General features: G+C 37.3%; 1 protein-coding gene across 4 annotated transcripts in view; it reads right to left on the bottom strand.

Moving 5' to 3' along the window:
• The window catches only part of RC3H1 (ring finger and CCCH-type domains 1), a 92,785-nt gene that overhangs the window by 48,604 nt on the left and 19,994 nt on the right, over positions 1-24,187 (bottom strand). For all 4 annotated transcript variants that reach the window (XM_024758747.1, XM_024758746.1, XM_024758750.1 and 1 more), the window contains exons 2-3: positions 12,077-12,450; positions 693-813 (exon numbers count right to left, since the gene is read on the bottom strand). In XM_024758747.1, the coding sequence (XP_024614515.1) occupies positions 693-813; positions 12,077-12,307 (352 nt within the window). In that variant the 5' untranslated portion in view covers positions 12,308-12,450. The remainder of the gene's footprint in view (positions 1-692; positions 814-12,076; positions 12,451-24,187) is intronic.

The following is a 24,187-nucleotide window of genomic DNA, read 5'->3' as shown; positions in this document are numbered from 1 at the left end:
ATATATACTACCAAACGTAAAATAGATAGCTAGTGGGAAGCAGCCGCATAGCACAGGGAGATCAGCGCGGTGCTTTGTGACCATCTAGAGGGGTGGGATAGGGACGGTGGGAGGGAGACGCAAGAGGGAGGAGATATGGGGATATATATATATATGTGTATAGCTGATTCACTTTGTTATAAAGCAGAAACTAACACACAATTGTAAAGCAATTATACTCCAATAAAGATGTTAAAAAAACAAAACAAAAAAAACACCCAAATCTTGAGGTCCTAACAGGTCTGGTATATTTCCTAGTGGTTAAGCTCACCTTCCTAATAAAAACAAGCCATAATGGCAAGATAGTAATGGAAACTTCCAATTTTATTGTACCCCCAACAGCATACCACACAAAACTGGATAGAAGGCTGACAATTTAGAGTTGTCAAATGATAGAGAGCCCTTCTGAAACCACTAGTGTGTTTATACTTACTTTTGCAACTCATTCAAAAAATGTTTCCAATAAATAGTACATAAACTTTAAACTCACTACTTTATTTGATGTGGTTTGTAATATTATTTAGCACCAGTGGGTTTGGCTTACAATAAATAAATGAATTTCATTAACATTCACTTATAGCTCACAGTTTTTATGGTAACAAAAGCATCTTTAATGAACACGTGCTCAGCATGGATAATTTCATCTGATTTACCTCTAGCACTGCTGAGTGGTTTCAGGTACAGTGCTAATTCTTCTACACACTTCTTGGCTTCCTCATAATGCTTTGTATCTTCAACCCCACTACACAAAGTAATGGGCTGCTGTTCAGGAACCTAGAGGTAAAAAAAAGGTGTGTTTGAGTGCTCACTAATTAATTATAATCAAATGTTTTATTGAGTATGTTTTATGCATTCCTATTCTAACACTGGTAACATCAAAACTCCCATTAAATTTACTGAATTCTTTCAAAAGATCTTTTATATACATACACACAAAATTACTGCATTAAAAATTTTTTGTTTTGTTTCTGTAACAGCTTTATTGAGATGTAACTTGCATATCATGTAATTGACCCATTTAAGGTATATAATTCAATGACTTTAAGTATATTCTCAGTTATACAACCATCACAATTTTAGAACATTTTCATAGCCCCCTCAAAAGAACCCCATAGTCACCCCTGCCGTATTTCCTCCCAAACCCCTCCAGCATAGGAAAAAACTAATCTATTTTCTGTCTCTACGGATTTGCCTATTTTGGACATTTCATATAAACAGAATCATATAATAACTTCCAAAGTAGCTGTACCATTTTGCATTTCCACCAGCAATACATGAGAGTCTCTCTTGCTTCCCATCCTCACCAGTATTTCGTGCTGTCAATGTTTTGAATTTTAGCTATTCTAATTTATGTGTAGTGGTAGCTCACTGTTGCTGTTGTTTTCACAATTTTTAAAGATTATATTCTATTTATAGTTACTATAAAATGTTGGCTATATCCCCCTTGTTGTACAATATATCCTTGTAGCTTATTTATTTTATACATAGTAGTTTGTACCTCTGATTGTTGTTTTAATCTGCAATTCTTTAATGACAAACAATGCTGAGCAAGCTTTTATTTGCTCATTTGCCACCTGCATATCTTCTTTGGTGAAGCGTCCAGATCTTTGCCCATTTAAAAACCACGTTCTTTTTATAATTGAGTTGTAAGGGTTCTTAGATACAAGTTTCTTACAGATATATGATTTACAATTATTTTCTCCCATTCTGTGGGTTGTTCTCTCACTCTCTTGACAGTGTCTTTTGAAGCACTAAGTTTTTTGTTTTGTTTTGGCGATACCACGTGGCTTGTGGGATCTTAGTTCCCCAACCAGAAATTGAACCCAGGCCCTCAGCAATGAAAGCGTGGAGTCCTAACCAATGGACTGCCAGGAAATTCCCTGAAACACTAAGTTTTCAATTTTGATTTAGTTTCATTTATCTTTTGTTCCTTGTGCTTCTGGTGTCATAGCTAAAAAAATACTGCCTAGGGACTTCCCTGGTGGTTCAGTGGTTAAGACTCCATGCTCCCAATGTAGGGGTCCCGGGTTCAATCCCTGGCCAGGGAACTAGATCCTACATGCATGCCACAACTAAGGAGCCCACGTGCCACAACTAAGGAGCCTGTGTGCCACAACAAAGGAGCCAGTGAGCTGCAATTAAGGAGCCCTCGAGCTGCAACTAAAGAAACCCGTTTACCGCAACTAAGACCTGGCACAACCAAATAAATAAATAAACAAACCACTGCCTACTCCAAGATCACAAAGATTTATGCAAATATTTTGTTTTACGAGTTCTGCAGTTTTAGCTCTTACTTTTAGCCTTTGATCTATTTTGATTTAATTTCTGTATATGGTGTGAAGTAGTGGTCCAAATTCATTCTTTTGCATTTGGATATCCAGTTTGCTCAGCGCCATTAGTTGGAAAGACTGTCCTTTCCCCATTGAATGGTTTCGGCAATCTTGTAAAAAGTCATTTGACCATATATATGGGTTTATTTCTGGACTCTCTATTCTATTCCATTGATCTAAATGCCAATCTTTATGCCAGCACCACACTATCTTGATCACTAGAGTTTTGCAGTTTCAAAATCAGGAAGTGTGATTCCTTCAAATTTGTTCTGCTTTTAAGACTGTTTTGGCTATTTAGGGTCCCCTGTGAGTCTATATAAATTTTAGGATGGGTTTTTCTATTTCTTCAAAAAACATCATTGGGATTTTGAAAAAGCTTACATTGAATCCGTTGATTGCTTTGGGTAGTACTGTCATCTTAGTAATATTAAGTCTGTGAACAGGTGATCTCTTTCCATTTATTTATGTCTTCTTTAATTTCTTTAAGCAATGTTTTATTTTCAATGTACAAGTCTTTCACCTCCTTCGCTAAATTTATTCCTAAGTCTTTTATTCTTTTTGATGCTACTGTAAGTGAAATTATTTTCTTAATTTCCTTTTGGATTGTTCATTGTTAGTGTACAGAAATGAAACCGATTTTTGCATGTTAACTTTGTATCCTGCAACTTTGCTTAATTCATTTATTACTTCTAACAGTTTTTTAATGGAGATCTGTGGGGTTAAAATAATGGCTATTATGGATTAAAATGTCCTATCCTCAAATTTCATAAACATTAGTTGTTACAGTTAAGACATGACAAGGTCTTACTCATTTTGTAGAAAAAGAATTAGTTCATCCTTAGACAACTTTATGAGAAAAAGTAAGTCTTGGTTATTTGTTATTAAAATATTATATTACTAAAATTGTTATCCCCAATAAGTCTATTTTAAAAACATTTCCAAAATGTCATAATGGAATTTTCAAAACAAAAAGAGAAATGATTATGAAATGAAAAATTAAGTACAGGAAGAGAAGAAAAACAATCAAATGCAATTTCCCTCTGACAAATATTAATATTTTCTAGTATTGGCGACATCATCAAGATAGATTTGTAAATAAAGTAAGTTTTCCTTTTTTTTTGGCTGCACCATGTGCATGCAGGATCCTAGTTTCCCAACCAAGGACTGAACTACTCCCCCCGCAGTAGAAGCACAGAGTCCCAACCACGGGACCGCCAGGGAAGTCCCAGTAAGTTTTCCTTTTGAATAAGCTGTTCTAAAACTGCTCTCTTTATCTCCTACATACATAATATCAACCTTCCCTACTTTTTATCAACTTATAGGAAGACTAATCTAGCAAATATTAGTGGTATCAATATAAATATTAATGTACAAAGTTCCAGTATATGTATTTGGAAAATGATTTATGGTAAACATATGATACTTTAGATTCACACTATGCAAATTAACAGTGAGGGGTTGTTTAAGTGAATCATACCTAACTCTGAACAGCCTGCTTCCCTTGGCTTTGTGAAACCTTCTGAAGATACTATTGATCTCTACCGTGAGAATACTGACACAAAACTTTCAGAGTACTACCTTCAGAATTACTAGAGTAACTTTTATATTTAGATACTTAGAGGTATTTGCTTCTACTCTAGACAAATGGTTCCCAAAGGCTGTGTTCTATAGTTTTCGTCACTTTCTCGATCTTTCATTTCAGTTAGTGTCTACTAAGTAAAACAGTCTGAAGCAGCTTCACTTTTCCTATTAAGTAAAATGCAATTATTTTGTGAATAATATCTTCTTCACTATTAAGAAGTTCTTGTGACTTACCTCTTAGGTTTCTCTAATGATCTGATAGCTAAGGTTGTTGAGAAAGTCTGACCACCAGACTGAACGAATGTTACTGTACAGTGACTGAGAAACACTGCACCACCATAACTAATCTCCTTAACGTACTGAAATAAAGGATCTGCACAGTACTGAACAAAATTTTATCTATTTAAATAGAAGACAGGAGGAGCTTCAAGATGGCGGAAGAGTAAGATGTGGAGATCACCTTCCTCCCCACAAATACATCGGAAATACATCTACATGTGGAACAACTCCTACAGAACACTTACTGAACAATGGCAGAAGAATTCAGACCTCTCAAAAGGCAATAAACTCCCCACGTACCTGGGTAGGGCAAAAGAAAAAACAGAGACAAAAGAATAGGGACGGGACCTGCATCAGTGGGAGGGAGCTGTGAAGGAGGAAAGGTTTACACACACTAGGAAGGCCCTTCACGGGCAGAGACTGCGGGAGGCGGAGTGGGGAAGCTTCGGAGCCACGGAAGAGAGCACAGCAACGGGGGTGCGGCGGGCAAAGTGGAGAGATTCCCGCACAGAGAATCAGTGCCAACCAGCACTCACCAGCCCAAGAGGCTTGTCTGCTCACCTGGGGGATGGGCGGGGCTGGGAGCTGAGGCTCCGGCTTCGGAGGGCGGATCCCAGGGAGAGGACTGGGGTTGGCTGCGTGAACACAGCCTGAAGGGGGCTAGGGCACCACAGCTAGCCGGGAGTGTGTCTGGGAAAAGGTCTGGAGCTGCTGAAGAGGCAAGAGACGTTTTCTTGCCTCTTTGTTTCCTGGTGCGCGAGGAGAGGGGATTAAGAGTGCTGCCTAAACGAGCTCCAGAGATGGGCGCGAGCCACGGCTATCAGCGCGGACCCCAGAGATGAGCATGAGACGCTAAGCTTGTGTGCAAGCACAGGTCACTACCCACACCTCCCCTCCCTGGAGCCTGTGCAACCGGTCACTGGCGTCTCAGGATAGTGAAACATCACGCCAGCCTGTCACCGCAGGCTCACCCAGCATTCCGTAACCCTGCCCCTGCAGTGAGCCAGAGCCCCCTAATAAGCTGCTACTTTAACCCCATCATGTCTGGGCGGGGATCAGATGCCCTCAGGCGACCTACACGCAGAGGCGGGGCCACATTCAAAGCTGAATCCCAGGAGCTGTGAGAACAAGAAGAGAAAGGGAAATCTCTCCCAGCAGCCTCAGGAGCAGTGGATTAAATCTCCACAATCAACTTGATGTACCCTGCATCTGTGGAATACCTGAAGGAACAACGAATCATACCAACTTGAGGCGGCGGACTTTGGGAGCAACGATATATATATATATTTTTCCCTTTTCCTCTTTTTGTGACTGCGTATGTGTATGCTTCTGTGTGTGATTCTGTCTGTATAACTTTGCTTTTACCATTTGTCCTAGGGTTCCGTCTCTCCATTTATTTATTTTTTTTAAGATGTCGGGGGTAGGAGTTTATTAATTTATTTATTTTTGCTGTTTGGGTCTTCGTTTCTGTGCGAGGGGTTTCTCTAGTTGTGGCAAGCGGGGGCCACTCTTCATCGTGGTGCGTGGGCCTCTCACTATCGCGGCCTCTCTTTTTGCGGAGCACAGGCTCCAGACCCGCAGGCTCAGTAGTTGTGGCTCACGGGCCAAGTTGCTCCGCGGCATGTGGGATCCTCCCAGACCAGGGCTTGAACCCGTGTACCCTGCATTAGCAGGCAGATTCTCAACCACTGTGCCACCAGGGAAGCCCCATTTTTTTTTTTTTAAGTATAATTTTTAGTGCTTGTTATCATTGGTGGATTTGTTTTGGGTTTGGTTGCTCTTTTTTTTTTTTCTATCACTTAAAAATTTTTATTTTTAATAATTATTTTCTATTTTAATAACTTTATTTTCCTCCCTCTATCCCTCCCTTCCTCCCTCCCTCCCTTTCTTTCTCCCTTTTACTCTGAGCCATGTGGATGACAGGGTCTTGGTGCTCCGGCTGGGCATCAGGCCTGAACCTCTGAGATGGGAGAGCTGAGTTCAGGACATTGGTCCACCAGAGACCTCCCAGCTCCACGTAATATCAAATGGAAAAATCTCCCAGAGATCTCCAACTCAACGCCAAGACCCAGCTCCACTCAATGACCAGCAAGCTACAGTGCTGAACACCCTATGCCAAACAACTAGCAAGACAGGAACACAACCCCACCCATCAGCAAAGAGGCTGCCTAAAATCATAATAAGGTCACAGACACCCCAAAACACACCACCAGATGCAGACCTGACCACCAGAAAGACAAAATCCAGCCGCATCCACCAGAACACAGGCAACAGTACCCTCCACCAGGAAGCCTACACAACCCACTGAACGAATCATAGCCACTGGGGGCAGACACCAAAAACAACGGGAACTACAAACCTGGGGCCTGCGAAAAGGAGACCCCAAACACAGTAAGTGAAGCAAAAGGAGAAGACAGAGAAACACACAGCAGATGAAGGAGCAAGGTAAAAACCGACGAGACCAAACAAATGAAGAGGAAATAGGCAGTCTACCTGAAAAAGAATTCAGAGTAATGACAGTAAAGATGATCCACAATCTTTGAAACAGAATGGAGAAAATACAAGAAACATTTAACAAGAACCTAGAAGAACTAAGGAGCAAACAAACAATGATGAACACTACAATAAATGAAATTACAAATTCTCTGGAAGGAATCAGTAGAATAACTGAGGCAGAAGAACAGATAAGTAACTTGGAAGAGAAAATAGTGGAAATAACTACTGCAGAACAGAATAAAGAAAAAAGAATGAAAATGATTGAGAACAGTCTCAGAGACATCTGGGACAACATTAAAGGCACGAACATTCGAATTCTAGGGGTCCCAGAAGAAGAAGAGAAAAAGAAAAGGACTTTAAAAATATTTGAAGAGATTACAGTTGAAAACTTCCCTAATATGGGAAAGGAAATAGTTAATCAAGTCCAGGAGGCACAGAGAGTCCCATACAGGATAAATCCAAGGAGAGACAGGCCAAGACACACATTAATCAAACTACCAAAAATTAAATACAAAGAAAAAATATTAAAAGCAGGAAGGGAAAAATAACAAATAACATACAATGGAATCCCAATAAAGTTAGCTAATACTTCAGCAGAAACTCTGCAAGCCAGAGGGACTGGCAGGACATATTTAAAGTGATGAAAGGGAAAAACCTACAACCAAGATTACTCTACACAGCAAGGTCCTCGTTCAGATTCGACAGAGAAATTAAAACCTTTACAGACAAGCAAAAGCTAAGAGAGTTCAGCACCACCAAACCAGCTTTAAAACAAATGCTAAAGGAACTTCTCTAGGCACGAAACATAAGAAAAGGAAAAGACCCACGAAAACAAACCCAAAACAATTAAGAAAATGGTAATAGGAACACACATATTGATAATTACCTTCAAGTTAAATGGATTAAATGCTCCAACCAAAAGACATAGACTGGCTGAATGGATACATAAACAAGACCCATATATATGCTGTCTACAAGAGACCCACTTCAGACCTAGGGACACATACAGACTGAAAGTGAGGGGACGGAAAAAGATATTCCATGCAAATGGAAATCAAAAGAAAGCTGGGGCTTCCCTGGTGGCGCAGTGGTTGAGAGTCCACCTGCAGATGCAGGGGACATGGGTTCATGCCCCGGTCCAGGAAGATCCCACATGCCGCGGAACGGCTGGGCCCATGAGCCATGGCCGCTGAGCCTGTGCATCCGGAGCCTGTGCTCTGCAACATGAGAGGCCACAAAAGTGAGAGGCCCACGTACCACACAAAACAAACAAAAAAAAGCTGGAGTAGCAATTCTCATATCAGACAAAATAGACTTTAAAACAAAGACTATTACAAGAGACAAAGAAGAACACTACATAATGATCAAGGGATCGATCCAAGAAGAAGACAGAACAACTGTAAATATTTATGCACCCAACATAGGAGCACCTCAATACATAAGGCAAATACTAACAGCCATAAATGGGGAAATTGACAGTAACACAATCATAGTAGGGGACTTTACCACTCCTGTTTCACCAATGGACACATCATCCAAAATGAAAATAAATAAGGAAACACAAGTTTTAAATGAGACATTAAACAAGATGGACTTAATTGATATTTACAGGACATTCCATTCAAAAACAACAGAATACACTTTCTTCTCAAGCGCCCATGGAACATTCTCCAGGATAGATCATATCTTGGGTCACAAACCAAGCCTTGGTAAATTTAACAAAACTGAAATCATATCAAGTATCTTTTCTGACCACAACGCTATGAGGCTACATATCAATTACAGGAAAAAAATCTGTAAAAAAAATACAAACACATGGAGGCTAAACGGTACACTACCTAATAACCAAGAGATCACTGAAGAAATCAAGGAGGAAACAAAAAAATACCTAGAAACAAATGACAATGAAAACACGATGACCCAAAACCTGTGAGAGGCAGCAAAAGCAGCTCTAAGAGGGAAGTTTATAGCAATACAATCCTGCCTTAAGAAACAAGAAACATCTCAAATAAACAACCTAACCTTACACCTAAAGCAATTAGAGAAAGAACAAAAAACCCCCAAAGTTAGCAAAAGGAAAGAAATCATAAAGATCAGATCAGAAATAAATGAAAAAGGAATGAAAGAAACAAGAGCAAACATCAATAAAACTAAAAGCTCATTCTCTGAGAAGATAAACAAAATTGATAAACCATTAGCCAGACTTACCAAGAAAAAAATGAAGAACACTCAAATCAACAGAATTAGAAATGAAAAAGGAGAAGTAAAAACTGACACTGAAGAAATACAAAGGATCATGAGAGATTACTACAAGCAACTATATGTCAATAAAATGGATAACCTGGAAGAAATGGACAAATTGTTAGAAAAGCATAACCTCCTGAGACTGAACCAGGAAGAAATAGAAAATATAAACAGACCAATCACAAGCACTGAAATTGAAACTGTGATTAAAAATCTTCCAACAAACAAAAGCCCAGGACCAGATGGCTTCATAGGTGAATTCTATCAAACATTTAGAGACGAGCTAACACCTATCCTTCTCAAACTCTTCCAAAGTATAGCAGAGGGAGGAACACTCCCAAACTCATTCTAAGAGGCCACCATCACTCTGATACCAAAACAAGACAAATATGTCACAAAGAAAGAAAACTACAGGCCAATATCACAGATGAACATAGATGCAAAAATCCTCAACAAAATAGTAGTAAGCAGAATCCAATAGCACATTAAAAGGATCATATACCATGATCAAGTGGGGTTTATCCCAGGAATGCAAGGATTCTTCAATATATGCAAATCAATCAATGTGATACACCATATTAACAAATTGAAGAATAAGAGCCATATGACCATCTCAATTGATGCAGAAAAGGCTATTGACAAAATTCAACACCCATTTATGAAAAAACCCTCCAGAAAGTAGGCATAGAGGGAACTTACCTAAACATAATAAAGGCCATATATGACAAACCCACAGCCAACATCGTCCTCAATGGTGAAAATCTGAAACCATTTCCACTAAGATCAGGAACAAGACAAGGTTGCCCACTCTCACCACTATTAATCAACATAGGTTTGGAAGTTTTAGCCACAGCAATCAGAGAAGAAAAGGAAATGAAAGGAATCCAAATCGGAAAAGAAGAAGTAAAGCTGTCACTGTGTGCAGATAACATGATACTTTACATAGAGAATCCTAAAGATGCCACCAAAAAACTACTACTAATCAATGAACTCGGTAAAGTAGCAGGATACAAAATTAATGCACAGAAATCTCTTGCATTCCTATACACTAATGATGAAAAATCTGAAAGTGAAATTAAGGAAACTCCCATTTACCACTGCAACAAAAAGAATCAAATACCTAGGAATAAACCTACCTAGGGAGACAAAAGACCTGTATGCAGAAAACTATGAGACACTGATGAAAGAAATTAAAGATGATACCAATAGATGGAGAGATATTCCATGTTCTTGGATTGGAAGAATCAATATTGTGAAAATGACTATACTACCCAAAGCAATCTACAGATTCAACGCAATTCCTATCAAACTACTACTGGCATTTTTCACAGAACTAGAACAAAAAATTTCACAATTTGTATGGAAAAACAAAAGACCCTGAATAGCCAAAGCAATCTTGAGAACAAAAAACTGAGCTGGAGGAATCAGGCTCCCTGCCTTCAGACAATACTACAAAGCTACAGTAATCAAGACAGTGTGGTACTGGCATAAAAACAGAAATACAGATCAGTGAAACAGGACAGAAAGCCCAAAGATAAACCCATGCACATATGTTCACCTTATTTTTGATAAAGGAGAAAAGAATATACAATGGAGAAAAGACTGCCTCTTCAATAAGTGGTGCTGGGAAAACTGGACAGCTACATGTGAAAGAATGAACACTCCCTAACACCATACACAAAAATAAACTCAAAATGGATTAAAGACCTAAATGTAAGGCTAGACACTATAAAACTCTTAAAGAAAAACAAAGGCAGAACACTTTATAACATAAATCACAGCAAGATCCTTTTAGATCCACCTCCTAGAAAAATGGAAATAAAAACAAAAATAAACAAATGGGACCTAATGAAACTTCAAAGCTTTTGCACAGCAAAGGAAACCATAAACAAGACGAAAAAACAACCCTCAGAATGGGAGAAGATATTTGCAAATGAAGCAACTGACAAAGGATTAATCTCCAAAACTTACAAGCAGCTCACGAAGCTCAACATCAAAAAGTCAAACAACCCAATCCAAAAATGGGCAGAAGACCTAAATAGACATTTCTCCAAAGAAGATATGCAGATTGCCAACAAACACATGAAAGAATGCTCAACATCATTAATCATTAGAGAAATGCAAATCAAAACTACCATTGAGATATCATCTCACACCAGTCAGAATGGCCATGATCAAAAAATCTACAAACAGTAAATGCTGGAGAGGGTGTGGAGAAAAGGGAACCCTCTTGCACTGCTGGTGGGAATGTAAATTGATACAGCCACTACAGAGAACAGTATGGAAGTTCCTTAAAAAACTAAAAATAGAACTACCATACGACCTAGCAATTCCACTACTGGGCATATACCCTGAGAAAACCATAATTCAAAAAGATACATGTACCACAATGTTTATTGCAGTGTTATTTACAATAGCCAGGACATGGAATCAACCTAAGTGTCCTTCGAAAGATGAATGGATAAAGAAGATGTGGCACATATATACAATGGAATATTACTCAGCCATAAAAAGAAACGAAACTGAGTTACTTGCCGTGAGGTGGATGCACCTAGAGTCTGTCATACACAGTGAAGTAAGTCCGAAAGAGAAAAACAAATACCGTATGCACATATATATGGAATGTAAGAAAATTTGTTTAAAAAAATTGTCATGAAGAACCTAGGGGAGGACAGGAATAAAGACAGAGACCTACTACAGAATGAACTTGAGGGGGGACAGGGAAGGGTAAGCTGGGACAAAGTGAGAAAGTGGCATGGACATATATACACTACCAAATGTAAAACGGATAGCTAGCGGGAAGCAGCCGCATAGCACAGGGAGATCAGCTCAGTGCTTTGTGACCACCTGGGGGGGCGGATAAGGAGGGTGGGAGGGAGGGAGATGCAAGAGGGAAGAGATATGTTGATATATGTATATGTATAGCTGATTCACTTTGTTAGAAAGCAGAAACTAACACACCACTGTAAAGCAATTATACTCCAATAAAGATGTTAAAAAACAAAAACAAAAACAGAATGCAATATTACCAGATATTAACAAGTTTCCCTCGGGAGGAAAAAACACACATACAGAAATTTAAAAGGATAACAAATTACTCAACTTACCTGAGCACCCACTAGCTGCAGCAATGCTGAGTTTACTGGGAGGAGTTCAATGTCTGTATTGATAGTGGTCTGGTCAAATGGGCAAGCCTTGCGGTGGAGTTTGTTCAGGCACATCTTGCAGACAGTATGGCCACAACCCAAACTGATGGGCTTTCGAATTGTTTCGTCGAAAGTCTGAGTGCAAATTGGGCAGGAGAGGAAATCCGTCCACTGTGGAGCTTGTACAGGCATTGTTTCTGGAGTTACAATTCACTCACACACACAAAATCTAAAGCAAAGATTCCACTGGAATCAAAATCTTTGAAAAAAGTTTATCTTTTCTTTTTTTTAAATATCTTCTGTAAATACAGTCAGCACATAGTGTGAAATATTACCTGAAAAACAAAGAAAAAAAAATGAGCATCTTCCTTTTCAATTAAACTGTACATTCTCACCTTACTACCTATAAGATTTTATAACACATTTATATCAACATAGTCCACATCTCTGCATTTTTACAAAGTGAGAGCCATAATAAAACATCTAGTCTTATCCCCTTATTTTAGAGATGGGGAGTAGACCCCAAAAAGAGGAGATAACTTGCTGAGGGTGACAAGTTAGTAATAAAGTTAGATCCAAGATGTAAGTCTCTCAAGTTTATCTAAGTCTATGATTGTTTTATATTTTAAAATTAGCCTTTTTAAGATAGCTAATAATATTCTGATCTGAACATGTTAATATGTTCAGCTGTGAAAATTTATCAAGCTTTACACTTAGGCGTATGCATTTCGGTGTATGTTACACCCTAATAAAGAGTCTCAAAAAAACTGGCCTAAAATAAAATCTACCTTAATACTTTATCATCAAATTTAGTGTGGGTAATGAGATAAAAAGAAACCGTGGGGTTCTTTTTAAGGTTTATTTATTTTATTATTTTTTTTTTTGCAGTACGTGGGCCTCTCACTGTTGTAGCCTCTCCCATCGCGGAGCACAGGCTCCAGACGCGCAGGTTCAACGGCCATGGCTCACGGGCCCGGCCGCTCAGCATGTGGGATCTTCCTAGACTGGAGCACGAACCCGCGTCCCCTGCATCGGCAGGCGGACTCTCAACCACTGCGCCACCAGGGAAGCCCTAAGGTTTATTTTTAAGAGTTTTATTTACTGGTAAAGATCTTTTAAGCCTCTGTTACGGCTTATACTTGTTGCTACAGTATGTTGTTTTAGAACACAGTGAAAAGTATTTACTTCAAAAGATTTTTTAAATTCCCAAATTTAAGAATGATAGGTCAATACAGTTAACCAGAACACATATACAGTCAAATTTCACTGTCTACCCTCTCTTTTTGGTAGGGGATAAAAACCAAATCACAAAACTTATCACCTGCATCTAACAGAAATTTTCTTTACATACAAAACCTAATCTGAAGTTTCTAGCACACATCTTAAACAATACCTGCAGTACTTACTCTAACTGTAGCTTCTAAAAATGAGAACTGGTGTACAGAATAAAGTAACATAGTGTTACACGTTCTTAACGATTTGATTATGCTCAGCAGAGACTGCTTACAAAGATGGAAACAAAAATGTCACTTAAGCTGTAATTATTAGAAAAGTAAATTATCTACACATTTTACTCTTCGAGCATTACATTTAATTAATGTTTTATTGAAGTAACTCAACCTTAAATGCAAGCCCATTATTGAGAGAACAATTTCTATTAGGTATGCTAAAAATTTTATCCATTCATTCAACAAATATTTACTAAGCACTACTACTACTGTGTGCCAGACTCTGAATTGTTAGGGAAATAGTGAAACAGCATACTCATAGTATCTGCCTTCTGGGTAACCTCAGCTTTGTCTGGGTTCTGCGAAGTGTGCTATCAGATAAATGGACAGTGGAAAAAAAATTTAAGGACCTAAACAGTTACCAAGTTAATTTCACATTTAGGATCTAAAATTAAAGTTATCTGAGTATATGTCCAAATTGCCCTTGCAATAATAAAAAAGTGAATAAAGAAATTGCCCACATTTTGATTTCTATAATGTTTTAATTATAAATAATTTAAATAAAATGCATCTGCAAACAGAATGACTAGCTACAAGTATGTTTATATTAAATTATTACTTAATGAGACTACCATCCAGAGTGCTAAAAAAGAAAATACAGTATCTAAACACTCAACTGTACAGTCAAATGATACAATTACAATTGTACATGGGGTTGCAGAATGCTCCAAAATAAAGGAGAAAAAGTGTTTGAAAGACATAATATTCAGAACGAGGACTGGATATTAGTCAGAAATGTTTGCTGAAGTTGATTAAGTTGATAAAGTGTCATCCATACGAACTTTTCTATAGATTAGCATGGCAGTTTAAAATAATGCTTACAGGGGGCTTCCCTGGTGGCGCAGTGGTGGAGAGTCCACCTGCCGATGCGGGGGACACGGGTTCGTGCCCCGGTCCGGGAGGCTCCCACATGCCGCGGAGCGGCTGGGCCCGTGAGCCATGGATGCTGAGCCTGCGCGTCCGGAGCCTGTGCTCCGCAAAGGGAGAGGCCACAGCAGCGAGAGGCCCGCGTACCGCAAAGAAAAAAAAAAAAAAATGCCTACAAAGAATCTGATCTTAAGTTAACCTTTACTTGAGTTGAGTTAATGGTTCTTTCCTTTTTACCAGTATGACCTTGTAGAGCACTTAAAATTTGTTAATTAATCATAAAACAAAGTTAAAACACAGCACTTTATTTCCTTAAACACTATAAAATTACAGAAACCCCAAAGAGCAGAAAATATAAACGTTTTATTGCACAATCATTATAATTTTTACTATTTATACAGCTAACTGCTTTACATAGAACAAAATTATAAAAGGTAGGTAACTACTGTTATCCCATTTTACAGATACAGTCGACCCCTGAACAACATGGGTTTTAATAGCAAGGGTCCACTTATGCACGGATTTTTTTTTTCAATAGTAAATACTGCAGTACTACATGATCTGCAGTCGGCTGAATCCTTGGATGTGGAAGTGCAGATGAGGAGGAACCGCATATACGGAGAACCGATTATAAATTATACACAGATTTTCAACTGAGCGGAGGGTCAGCACCCCTAACCCCCGTGTTCAACTGTCAACTCCATGAGAAATGGACGTTTAGTGAGGCTGAATAAGCTAAAAACAAATAGAGATGCAATATTAACCCAGACAGTCTGGCTCAAAACCCGAACGCTTAACCATATCACCACCCACAGATTAAAGGTTAAAAAAGGAAGAATTACTTGCAGGTTCATTCAAAAACCAATGTCACAAAAATGAAATTTTTAAAAATTTTAATTTTTTTTGAAAGTTAAAAAGGAAAAGACCAGTGTCACAAAGCTGCTAATAGCTATTTTTTTAAAAATATTTATTTATTTATTTATTTGGCTGTGTTGGATCTTAGTTGCAGCACACGGGATCTTCGTTGTGGCATGCAGGATCTTTCGTTGTGGTACACGGGCTACAGAGTGTGCAAGCTCAGTAGTTGTGGCACGTGGGCTCCTAAGATGTGGTATGTGGGTTTAACTGCCCTGCGGCATGTGGGATCTTAGTTCCTGACCAGGGATTGAACCTGCATCTCTTGCATTCTAAGGTGGATTCTTAAACACTGGACCACCAAGGAAGTCCCCTAATAGCTATTTATTGACTTCACAGTAATTTCGTTCTTCTGGCAGACAACCCTGTTGACAAATCTAATGATTAGGTCATTGTTCTAATCTTACTTGTCTTCTCAACAAGATATGAAACATGACTATTCCCCCCTTCTTGAAAGTGTCAATGAACCACACTCCCCTCATCCTTGCCAACTCACTGGCTTATTGTTTTTGATCTCTTAAACTCCTAAATGCTGAAGTGAGTTATCAGGGTTCTATCTTGAGTTTCCTTTTCTCATCATTCTCCAGTTAAAAATCTTGAAATGGCTTCCTATTACATTGAGAATAAAATCTGGATATTATATTCTGGTTTACAAAGCCGTAAGTGATAAGACCTGTAATTCTCTCTCCAACTTCAGTTTCTAACACTTGTCTCCATCACTCCACTATCCTTCAGCTACTCACGTGAAGCTTGTTCCTATCTTAGGATATTAGTACTAGCTAGTCTCTCTGTCTAATCTTTGAATTCAAGGCCATTCTTTATCATTTAGATGTCACCAAAAATTTCAACTCCTCAGAACTCCCTGACCACTTAAAATGCTAAAATAATCTCTTAAGTCACTCTCTAGTCCATCACTGTACTTAAATTCTCTACAAAATAGTTCTACCATCTATAAATTATACTTTCTTATATTTTTATTTGTTTACTCAATGTCTATCTTATATTAGAATGTAGACTTCATGAGGACAGAGACCTAATCTGCCTTGTTCACTATGAAAGCTATAGCTTGTTTCTCACTACAATTTAGGCACAGTAAAAATTTTTCATTTCATTTCAAAGAGTTCAGAGACCTGTGAAAATCTATTCATAGATCTCTTGGGTATTTAAAGACTCCAGGTTAAGAAAGTCTAACCTACATTAGTGTTTCATGAATCTTAGAATTACAGCAAGTATTTGGAGATTTACTACATATCCAGCACAGTAGAATACAGAAAACAGGCAGAAAATATGGTCAACATCAGTTTTACAGACTTAAAATACCTCAATGCTCTCCCATGTGATTTCAGATCAGTGCTGTTGTAACAAATTTTCCAAATTATTCTGTCATAACAAGAACTATTTAAAACAGAATTCTAAATCATTGATAAAAGATACCTTAGAGAACATCTACTTCTAGCCTAATTTTTCAAGATGAGGCAACTAACATTTATTTATATCTCTATCAGTAATAAGTGTTATTAAGCTTTTTCAAACACCTCTTTTCGTTTAATCTTTAAAACCCAAAGAAGTTGGAATCATTTTCCTTCTTCTCACAGAGAAATAAAATAACATTCAGAGAATCTGTCCACGGTCATACAGTTAGTAAGTGGCAAAGTCAAAACACATCAACTTCAGGCCAGTACTTGACATTCAAGTCTATGCACTTTCCACTATACCAACTTGACATGGAGGATACCAAAGACAAGTAAAAGAGCTTCACTCAAAGTCATACAGCTTAATAATGGCAGAGCCAGGATCAGAAAGTTTCCTGAATCCTACTTTTAGTATCCCCTGATCCCCCACTGGATTACGTTGAACATAAAGCCATCACTGAATATCTGAAAGATTAAAAAATATCCTTGCATATTAAAACTACAGTTAACAATATCTGGCACTGATTACAGTATCCATCAACCTTGGAAATGCTACATAAAGCTGTTTATATACAACATGCTCATTCTTCTAGGAATAAGATCCATGACTTATCAGATTCTTAAAGATGTGTTTTGTTTGGAGAGGGAGGGAAAGGGAAGATAAGAATCACTGATCCAGGCATATTGAAATAAAATAACTGTTGAAAACTTAAGAATATAGAAAAAATAAAAGTAATAATTTATAAGAACATATATTTTCTCTGTATTTACACTACAATCTCATCAGACTCTTAAAAAAAGGTTAAGTAATATATGATCACGTGGGTCAAAAATAATTTTAATAATTACAGTGAAATATCTCCCTCCCAGGGCTGTCTCCCACCTCTCTAGTCCTCATTCCCACCCCACCTCCACAGATAAGCCATTATACTTTCCTTTTAGTTTCTTTATCCAAATTGGTTGATTTACAAATATATATTAAGTGGCAAAAAAGGATTTTAATGCTACTATTTACAACTCTTCTCTTTCTTCATTAAACCAGTTTTTCTGAGAAATTATACCCAGAAATCTTTTTTCCATTCCCAGTAAAAATTAAACATTAGCTACTTGCAAAAAAATTTTTATTCGTCTTTATTACATGCTCAGTATTGGAGATAAAAAATGGTGAGCAAATCATTCCAAGTCTGCATGGGGCTAACATTATTTCCTTCATTAGCTACACAAACAATAATGATACAACTAAATAACATGACTGCAAGTTATGGTAAATGATATGCAGGTAAGGGACAGGGAGATATAAGCACATTTAACTGAGATAATCTAACCAAGTGGGGGTGAGGTTGTGGGTAGGGTATTGCTTCCCTGCAGAAGTGATATTTATGTTAAGATTTGAAGACAAAGGCTGAATAAAAGTTATGGAAAGAATAATACGTAATATGTGTATGAAGATTTTAGGTAAAGGAAAAGCATAACCACAGGTTCTGAGACTAGACAGAATATAATACAACTGGGGAGCTTGAAAAAAACCAAAGCAACAAGGAAGCCAGAAACAAAACAAAACAAAACAAAATAAACAGAGAGCAAAAGAGAAAGATATGGGATGAGACTAAATAATTAAAAGGAACCAAAAACTACAGGATCTTTTAACTCATAGTATGGTATTTGGTCATAATGTGAAGAGTAATGTGAAGGCACTGAAGAGGCAGGAGATGACCCACTTCACTGTTTCTAACACAGGGTATGCCTATACTATGAAAACATATGGAATAATTAAAAAGAGAATTAGTTAAGCATGTAGAAACGTTAAGTAAAAGCAAAACTTTAAGATCAATAAATACGATGTCATTTGTGTTGGGGAAAATAATTCTACGTATTAGTCTTGGTATTAATGAATATAAATGGATGAAGAAAAAGGTCTGGAAAGATATCTAACAAACTTAACAGCAGTTACACAGTTGGGCAACTTACAAAATGTATATAATCACGAATTACTTAATATAAGTGCAAAAAATTTGAAAGAATGAAAACGAGAAGACAAGAGCACATTTAGAACACAATTTAGGCTCTAAGATAAATTACTATAAGGCTATTCAAAATATTTTTCCTTATAAAATTGACCTTTTACAAATTTGGATAGCCAAATCATCAAAACTTATTTCTTTTAAAAATTAATTAAAAACCCTTTAATAACTTTTCTAGAATTTATGTTTCAAAGAACTAGTATAATTTATTACTTTTATATATCATTTCCATCTGTATTAACCTAGTAAAATGAAGTATAGAGTTCTAACCTCTTAAATTTTCCAGTAAAATAGTTCTTAGAGATATATAACAAACTTGATATAGTTAACATTCAGAATCAGCACCCATATCGTCACTAAAAATATAAGCATTCGTCTAACCATAAAGATAGGTTTGAGAGACTAAGGGGAAAATAGTATTTTAAAAGTTTGATTTTGCCTAGGAAAGTTGATGGTTAAGAACAGTAAGTCGCTCTTTGATGATTCTATTTCAATCATCAAAGTCATAAACCAAAGATTTTTTAAAGACTACAAAGTGTCATCAATTGTAGTTATTAGGTCTAAGAAGAATTTCCACTTCCTCATTCTTTAAACATCTTTCTCCAAAGTCATCTTTCCAAACATTCTCCAAGCTTCTCAAAGACAGTTGTTCAACCACAAAACATATCTAAACCACACAGGACATATGGCTTTGTGGATGTAATAAAAAAAATTCTTTCAGTCAAGAGTAAACATATGAGATAAAATTACTAAATACCAACATTCAGATTCTTTAAACTTCTTCAGAGCAAGGTTTTGTCAGAAAAAAAAAATTCTATTAATTAATGCACATGTGCTCAAAGTCTGCAGATAAATAGTTATGTGTTAGGGGTCAGCCCAAATCTAGCTCATTAGGAATAATTCTACTGGAACCTTCCTAATCATAAACAGAGCATGAATGATGAATCCTCTTTATGTCTTAAAAAATCCCAGACTGACTCTGCTGCTCAGTGTTGAGAGCAATGGTTAACTTCCCCATTAGTTTACCATAAGGTCTACTCTCCTATGTAAATGACAACAATTAGTGATCTTACTGTTCATAATTCATAATAGATAATTCAGAATACACACAAATTAAATAGCAATCAGTCCAACCTTGAAGAAAGCCCAAATTAAAAAAATATAACTTCCCCCCAAAAATATATATTTTTACACCAGTAGGTGGGTGCATAGACAGCATTTAAAAGGTTGTTTTATTTGCCTTCTTCATGTCATTGATAGGAGCTACAATACAGAATCTGACATCTGACATTTTACTACATCATCCCAACTTCTAAGTTCTGATTAAAACTCAAAAGAAAAATCTCTATACTTTTATGTTAATAAAATTAATCAATATGATCATTAGACTTTTTTCAGAGCTTATTTCTTTTTTACAAAGAAATAAGATCTTATCAGAGTAAGAAAATTATTTCGATGAACAGTAAACAATAAGACCAAGACCAGTGACTCATTCCACCAGCTAAGTGACTAGTTTGCAGACATCAAACTCTAAGTCTTGTAGCTGCCTTGTAGTTACTCAATTCAAATCCATGCCTCTGCAAAATAACAAACAACTACATGTTGTGAGCCTTAAGGTTTAAGCGTGATTAAACCAATTCCCAAAGAGCTACTACAGACAAAATTATGATGACACGATGCCTAACAGAGCTTGGGTTTCTGAAAGTAAATCATGTGTCAGGCCTTATGCTAGGTGTTTTCAGGTGCTTCTCTCATTTAAATGTCTACCACAAATCTAAACCACAATACAAATCACTACCAGTAACCAGTTATTTGTTAAGCACCAACTAGGTGTCAGCACTTTCAGTGCTCTATATATTGTATCTAATTAAGTAAATGTTCACCACAATACTGTAATGTAATTATTATCTCCATTTTAAAGATAAAGAATACAAAATACAGAGAATTAAAAGACATAAAGCTAGTAAGTGGCAGGACTATGATTCAAACTCAGTCCAGCCTAACTCACAAGCTGGTACTTTTAAATTCTGTAATCTGTGCCACTTACAGGTGAAAGTTAATACTCATTAAGGCAAGGGAGCTTTTAGGGGTGATGGAAATGTTCTAAAATTGAATTGTGTTGATGGTTGCACACTTCTGCAAATTTTCTAAAAATCACTGAACTGTGCACTTAAAATAAGTAAATTTTACAGTATGTAAATTATACTTTAATAAAACTGTTAAATAGTCATTAAAAGCTTTTTATAAACTCTTAGTTTTCAAATTTTTAATGTAATTTTTGCGGTGCGCAGGCCTCTCACCGTTGTGGCCCCTCCCGCTGCGGAGCACAGGCTCTGGACGCGCAGGCTCAGCGGCCATGGCTCACGGGCCCAGCCGCTCCGCAGCACGCAGTATCCTCCCAGACTGGAGCACAAACTCGCGTCCCCTGCATCGGCAGGCGGACTCTCAACCACTGTGCCACCAGGGAAGCCCTAATGTAATAATTTAAAAATGTAAAGACAACTTTCAGATTGTTCTATGAGCACAGCAATAACCCTACTAAATAGCTAAATTATACTTGCTTTGAAGATTTCATTTAAATGTTACAAACTGACATGTTAAAAATTGTTAAAAAGTTATTACCATCTCCTCTATTAAGGTTCATTTTATGTGTCTCTGATTTAGAGGAAGAAATATGAAAATTGAAATTCATCAAGTATCTACTCTGGCCTAGTCACTCCTCTGAGGCATTTTTATACCAATTTTATACCCGTTTTGAGCTTCAGCAGCATTAAATAACTTGTCCAAAGCTAATAAAACTTTGAGCTGAGACTAAAACTCAGTTCTTATGTGAATTTAAACTGTAAGTTGCCCTGAGTAAGATATTACATCAAACAAACAAAACCTTATTGTTTCTACGAAGAAAATCTTGGATCTCCTTTGATCCCATCCTACCCCATGAGATGCATTTAACTATTATTTTTGGCCTTAACTTAATTTGCCATTTCTCTGGGACATTTCCATAGCAACCAACAAGCAGGGAAACATCAGAGAAGAGAAAAATGTTAACTATCTTGAAAAATAAAGCTAAAAGCAGAAAATAAAAACAAAACGAATAAAAATAAATGAAGGCTTATTATAACACTACTCAGTGTTATAATTCTCAGCAGAGTATTAATTAATTTACAGATGAAACAGTGTGTGATTTTTGGAGGTTCAAGGTTTTTCCAGCAATAATACCCTGTGAAGACCCAATTTTGATTGTAAAAATACTTCTTCCTAAAATAAACGGATTGAATTGTAACCCTATATTGTACACATCATCCTAGATATAAATAACTTAATACACTAATGTCAGTACAAATATTGACAAATACTTGGGACAAGTATAAAGAGAAGGGCTTCTGATTTAGAGGAGGAAACACCTGGAAAACAGAACTTGATAAAGAAGGGTTGAGAAAGCTACAAAGGGCTAATTTAGGTGGCTTACTTTCCTAGTGTTCAGAAGGACAAAAAGAAACATGTCTACCTCCAACCTAAAGCCAAATTTAGAAGAAGAAACAGTAAGGAAGAATAAAACCATTCACAGAGAAAATGCCTGATCTGAAGTTGAAACACTGCAAGTGAAGGACAGTTTCTAACTTTGTGTACATAGTTTGAAGCTCCAGGTTTCTCTTCTACATAGCAAAGTTCCACACTGTGTAAAATGTACTCCACTGAATAGGACATCAGAGTTATTAAAGAGGTAGTAGAATGAAAAAGCCAGACTCAAAAGCATCATCTTCAAAGGAACTGTGAGGCAGTAGGCAGGGAAAGTGACCTGTTATAGCAAAACATAAAAAGGTTATTTTTTCAGTTTTTGCATTAATATTCTGCTGAATATTACATACACTGTATGTAAATATGTCCTCACCATTTAGTGGCAGTCCAAACATCAAGGACATAATAAGAATAACCAAAACCAGACATATTTTGGAATATGCTAAGCATTTTAGTTGATCTGTTATCATGTCAACTGCTTTCAAATTAAATGCAAGTGTCTGAAAATTGTTTTCTTTGTGAAAATTGATCTCTTCTTAATAATAACACTTGCTAAAAAACAATAACAACACCAATAACAATGCATAGGAACTGTTTTGAGCTCTTTCTATGTATTAATTCATTTTACTCTAAAAATTAAATATCCTAAAAAAAAAGAAAAATAAAATAAGCTTAAAAAAAAAGAAAGAAAACTGATGCCTGCTTAATTAAGGCTCTTTTCTAAACCATACAGACAACTCAGTCCCAATACAAAAGATACATGAATAAAATTTGAAGGCTAGGCCACATATTTAAACAAGACTTTAAATAGTTTCTCAGGTCACATTTTGAAATCCATCCTCCTGCTAGAATAACGGCTCCTTTTTAAGAAGGAAGTTTGCTCCACCTATCCCCAGAAGTTATCTTGAAACACAATGACAAATCTGATTGGCAAGTCCTCAGTAATCTTGAATGTAGGGGAAAATGGTCACAATGAAAAGAAAATTTAACGTCTCATAAATTTATATTTCAGATTGTTAAATACTAATCTATAAAGCTCCTGAGAAATCCAGTGAAACTGAGACATTTTAAGACAGAGGTCCCCAACCCCCAGGCCACAGACTGGTACTGGTCGGCGGCCTGTTAGGAACTGGGCCACACAGCAGGAGGGGAGTGGCAAGCAAGCAAGTGAAGCTTCATCTGTATTTACAGCCGCTCCCCATTGCTTGCATTACCACCTGAGCTCCACCTCCTGTCAGATCAGCAGCAACATTAGATTCTCATAGGAGCACAAACCCTACTGTGAACTGCACATGTGAGAGATCTAGGTTGCACGCTCCTTATGAGAATCTAATGCCTGATGATCTGAGGTGGAGTTGAGATGGTGATGCTAGCGCCGGGGAGCGGCTGCAAATATAGATTATCATTAGCAGAGAGGTCTGACTATACAGAAACCATAATAAATCAATTGCTTTCAGATTCATATCAAAACACTATCAGGGACTTCCCTGGTGGCGCAGTGGTTAAGGATCTGCCTGCCAATGCAGGGGACACGGGTTCAAGCCCCAGTCCAGGAAGAACCCACATCCCGTGGAACAAGCAAGCCAGTGCACCACAACTACCGAGCCTGCGAGTCACAACTACTGAGCCCACGTGCCACAACTATTGAAGCCCAGGCACTCTAGGGCCTGTGCTCTGCAACAAGAGAAGCCACCGCAATAAGAAGCCCGTGCACCACAATGAAGAGTAGCCCCCGCTTGCTGCAACTAGAGAAAGCCCACATGCAACATCGAAGATGCAATGCAGCCAAAAAATAAAAATAAATAAATTAAAAAAAAAAAAAAACCCTAT

Source organism: Neophocaena asiaeorientalis, unplaced genomic scaffold, assembly GCF_003031525.2.
Source record: "Neophocaena asiaeorientalis asiaeorientalis breed wild unplaced genomic scaffold, Neophocaena_asiaeorientalis_V1.1 scaffold182, whole genome shotgun sequence".
Lineage (NCBI taxonomy): Eukaryota > Metazoa > Chordata > Mammalia > Artiodactyla > Phocoenidae > Neophocaena > Neophocaena asiaeorientalis.
The sequence above is the reverse complement of the archived record's forward strand: the minus strand, read 5'-3'. Positions and strand labels throughout refer to the sequence as shown.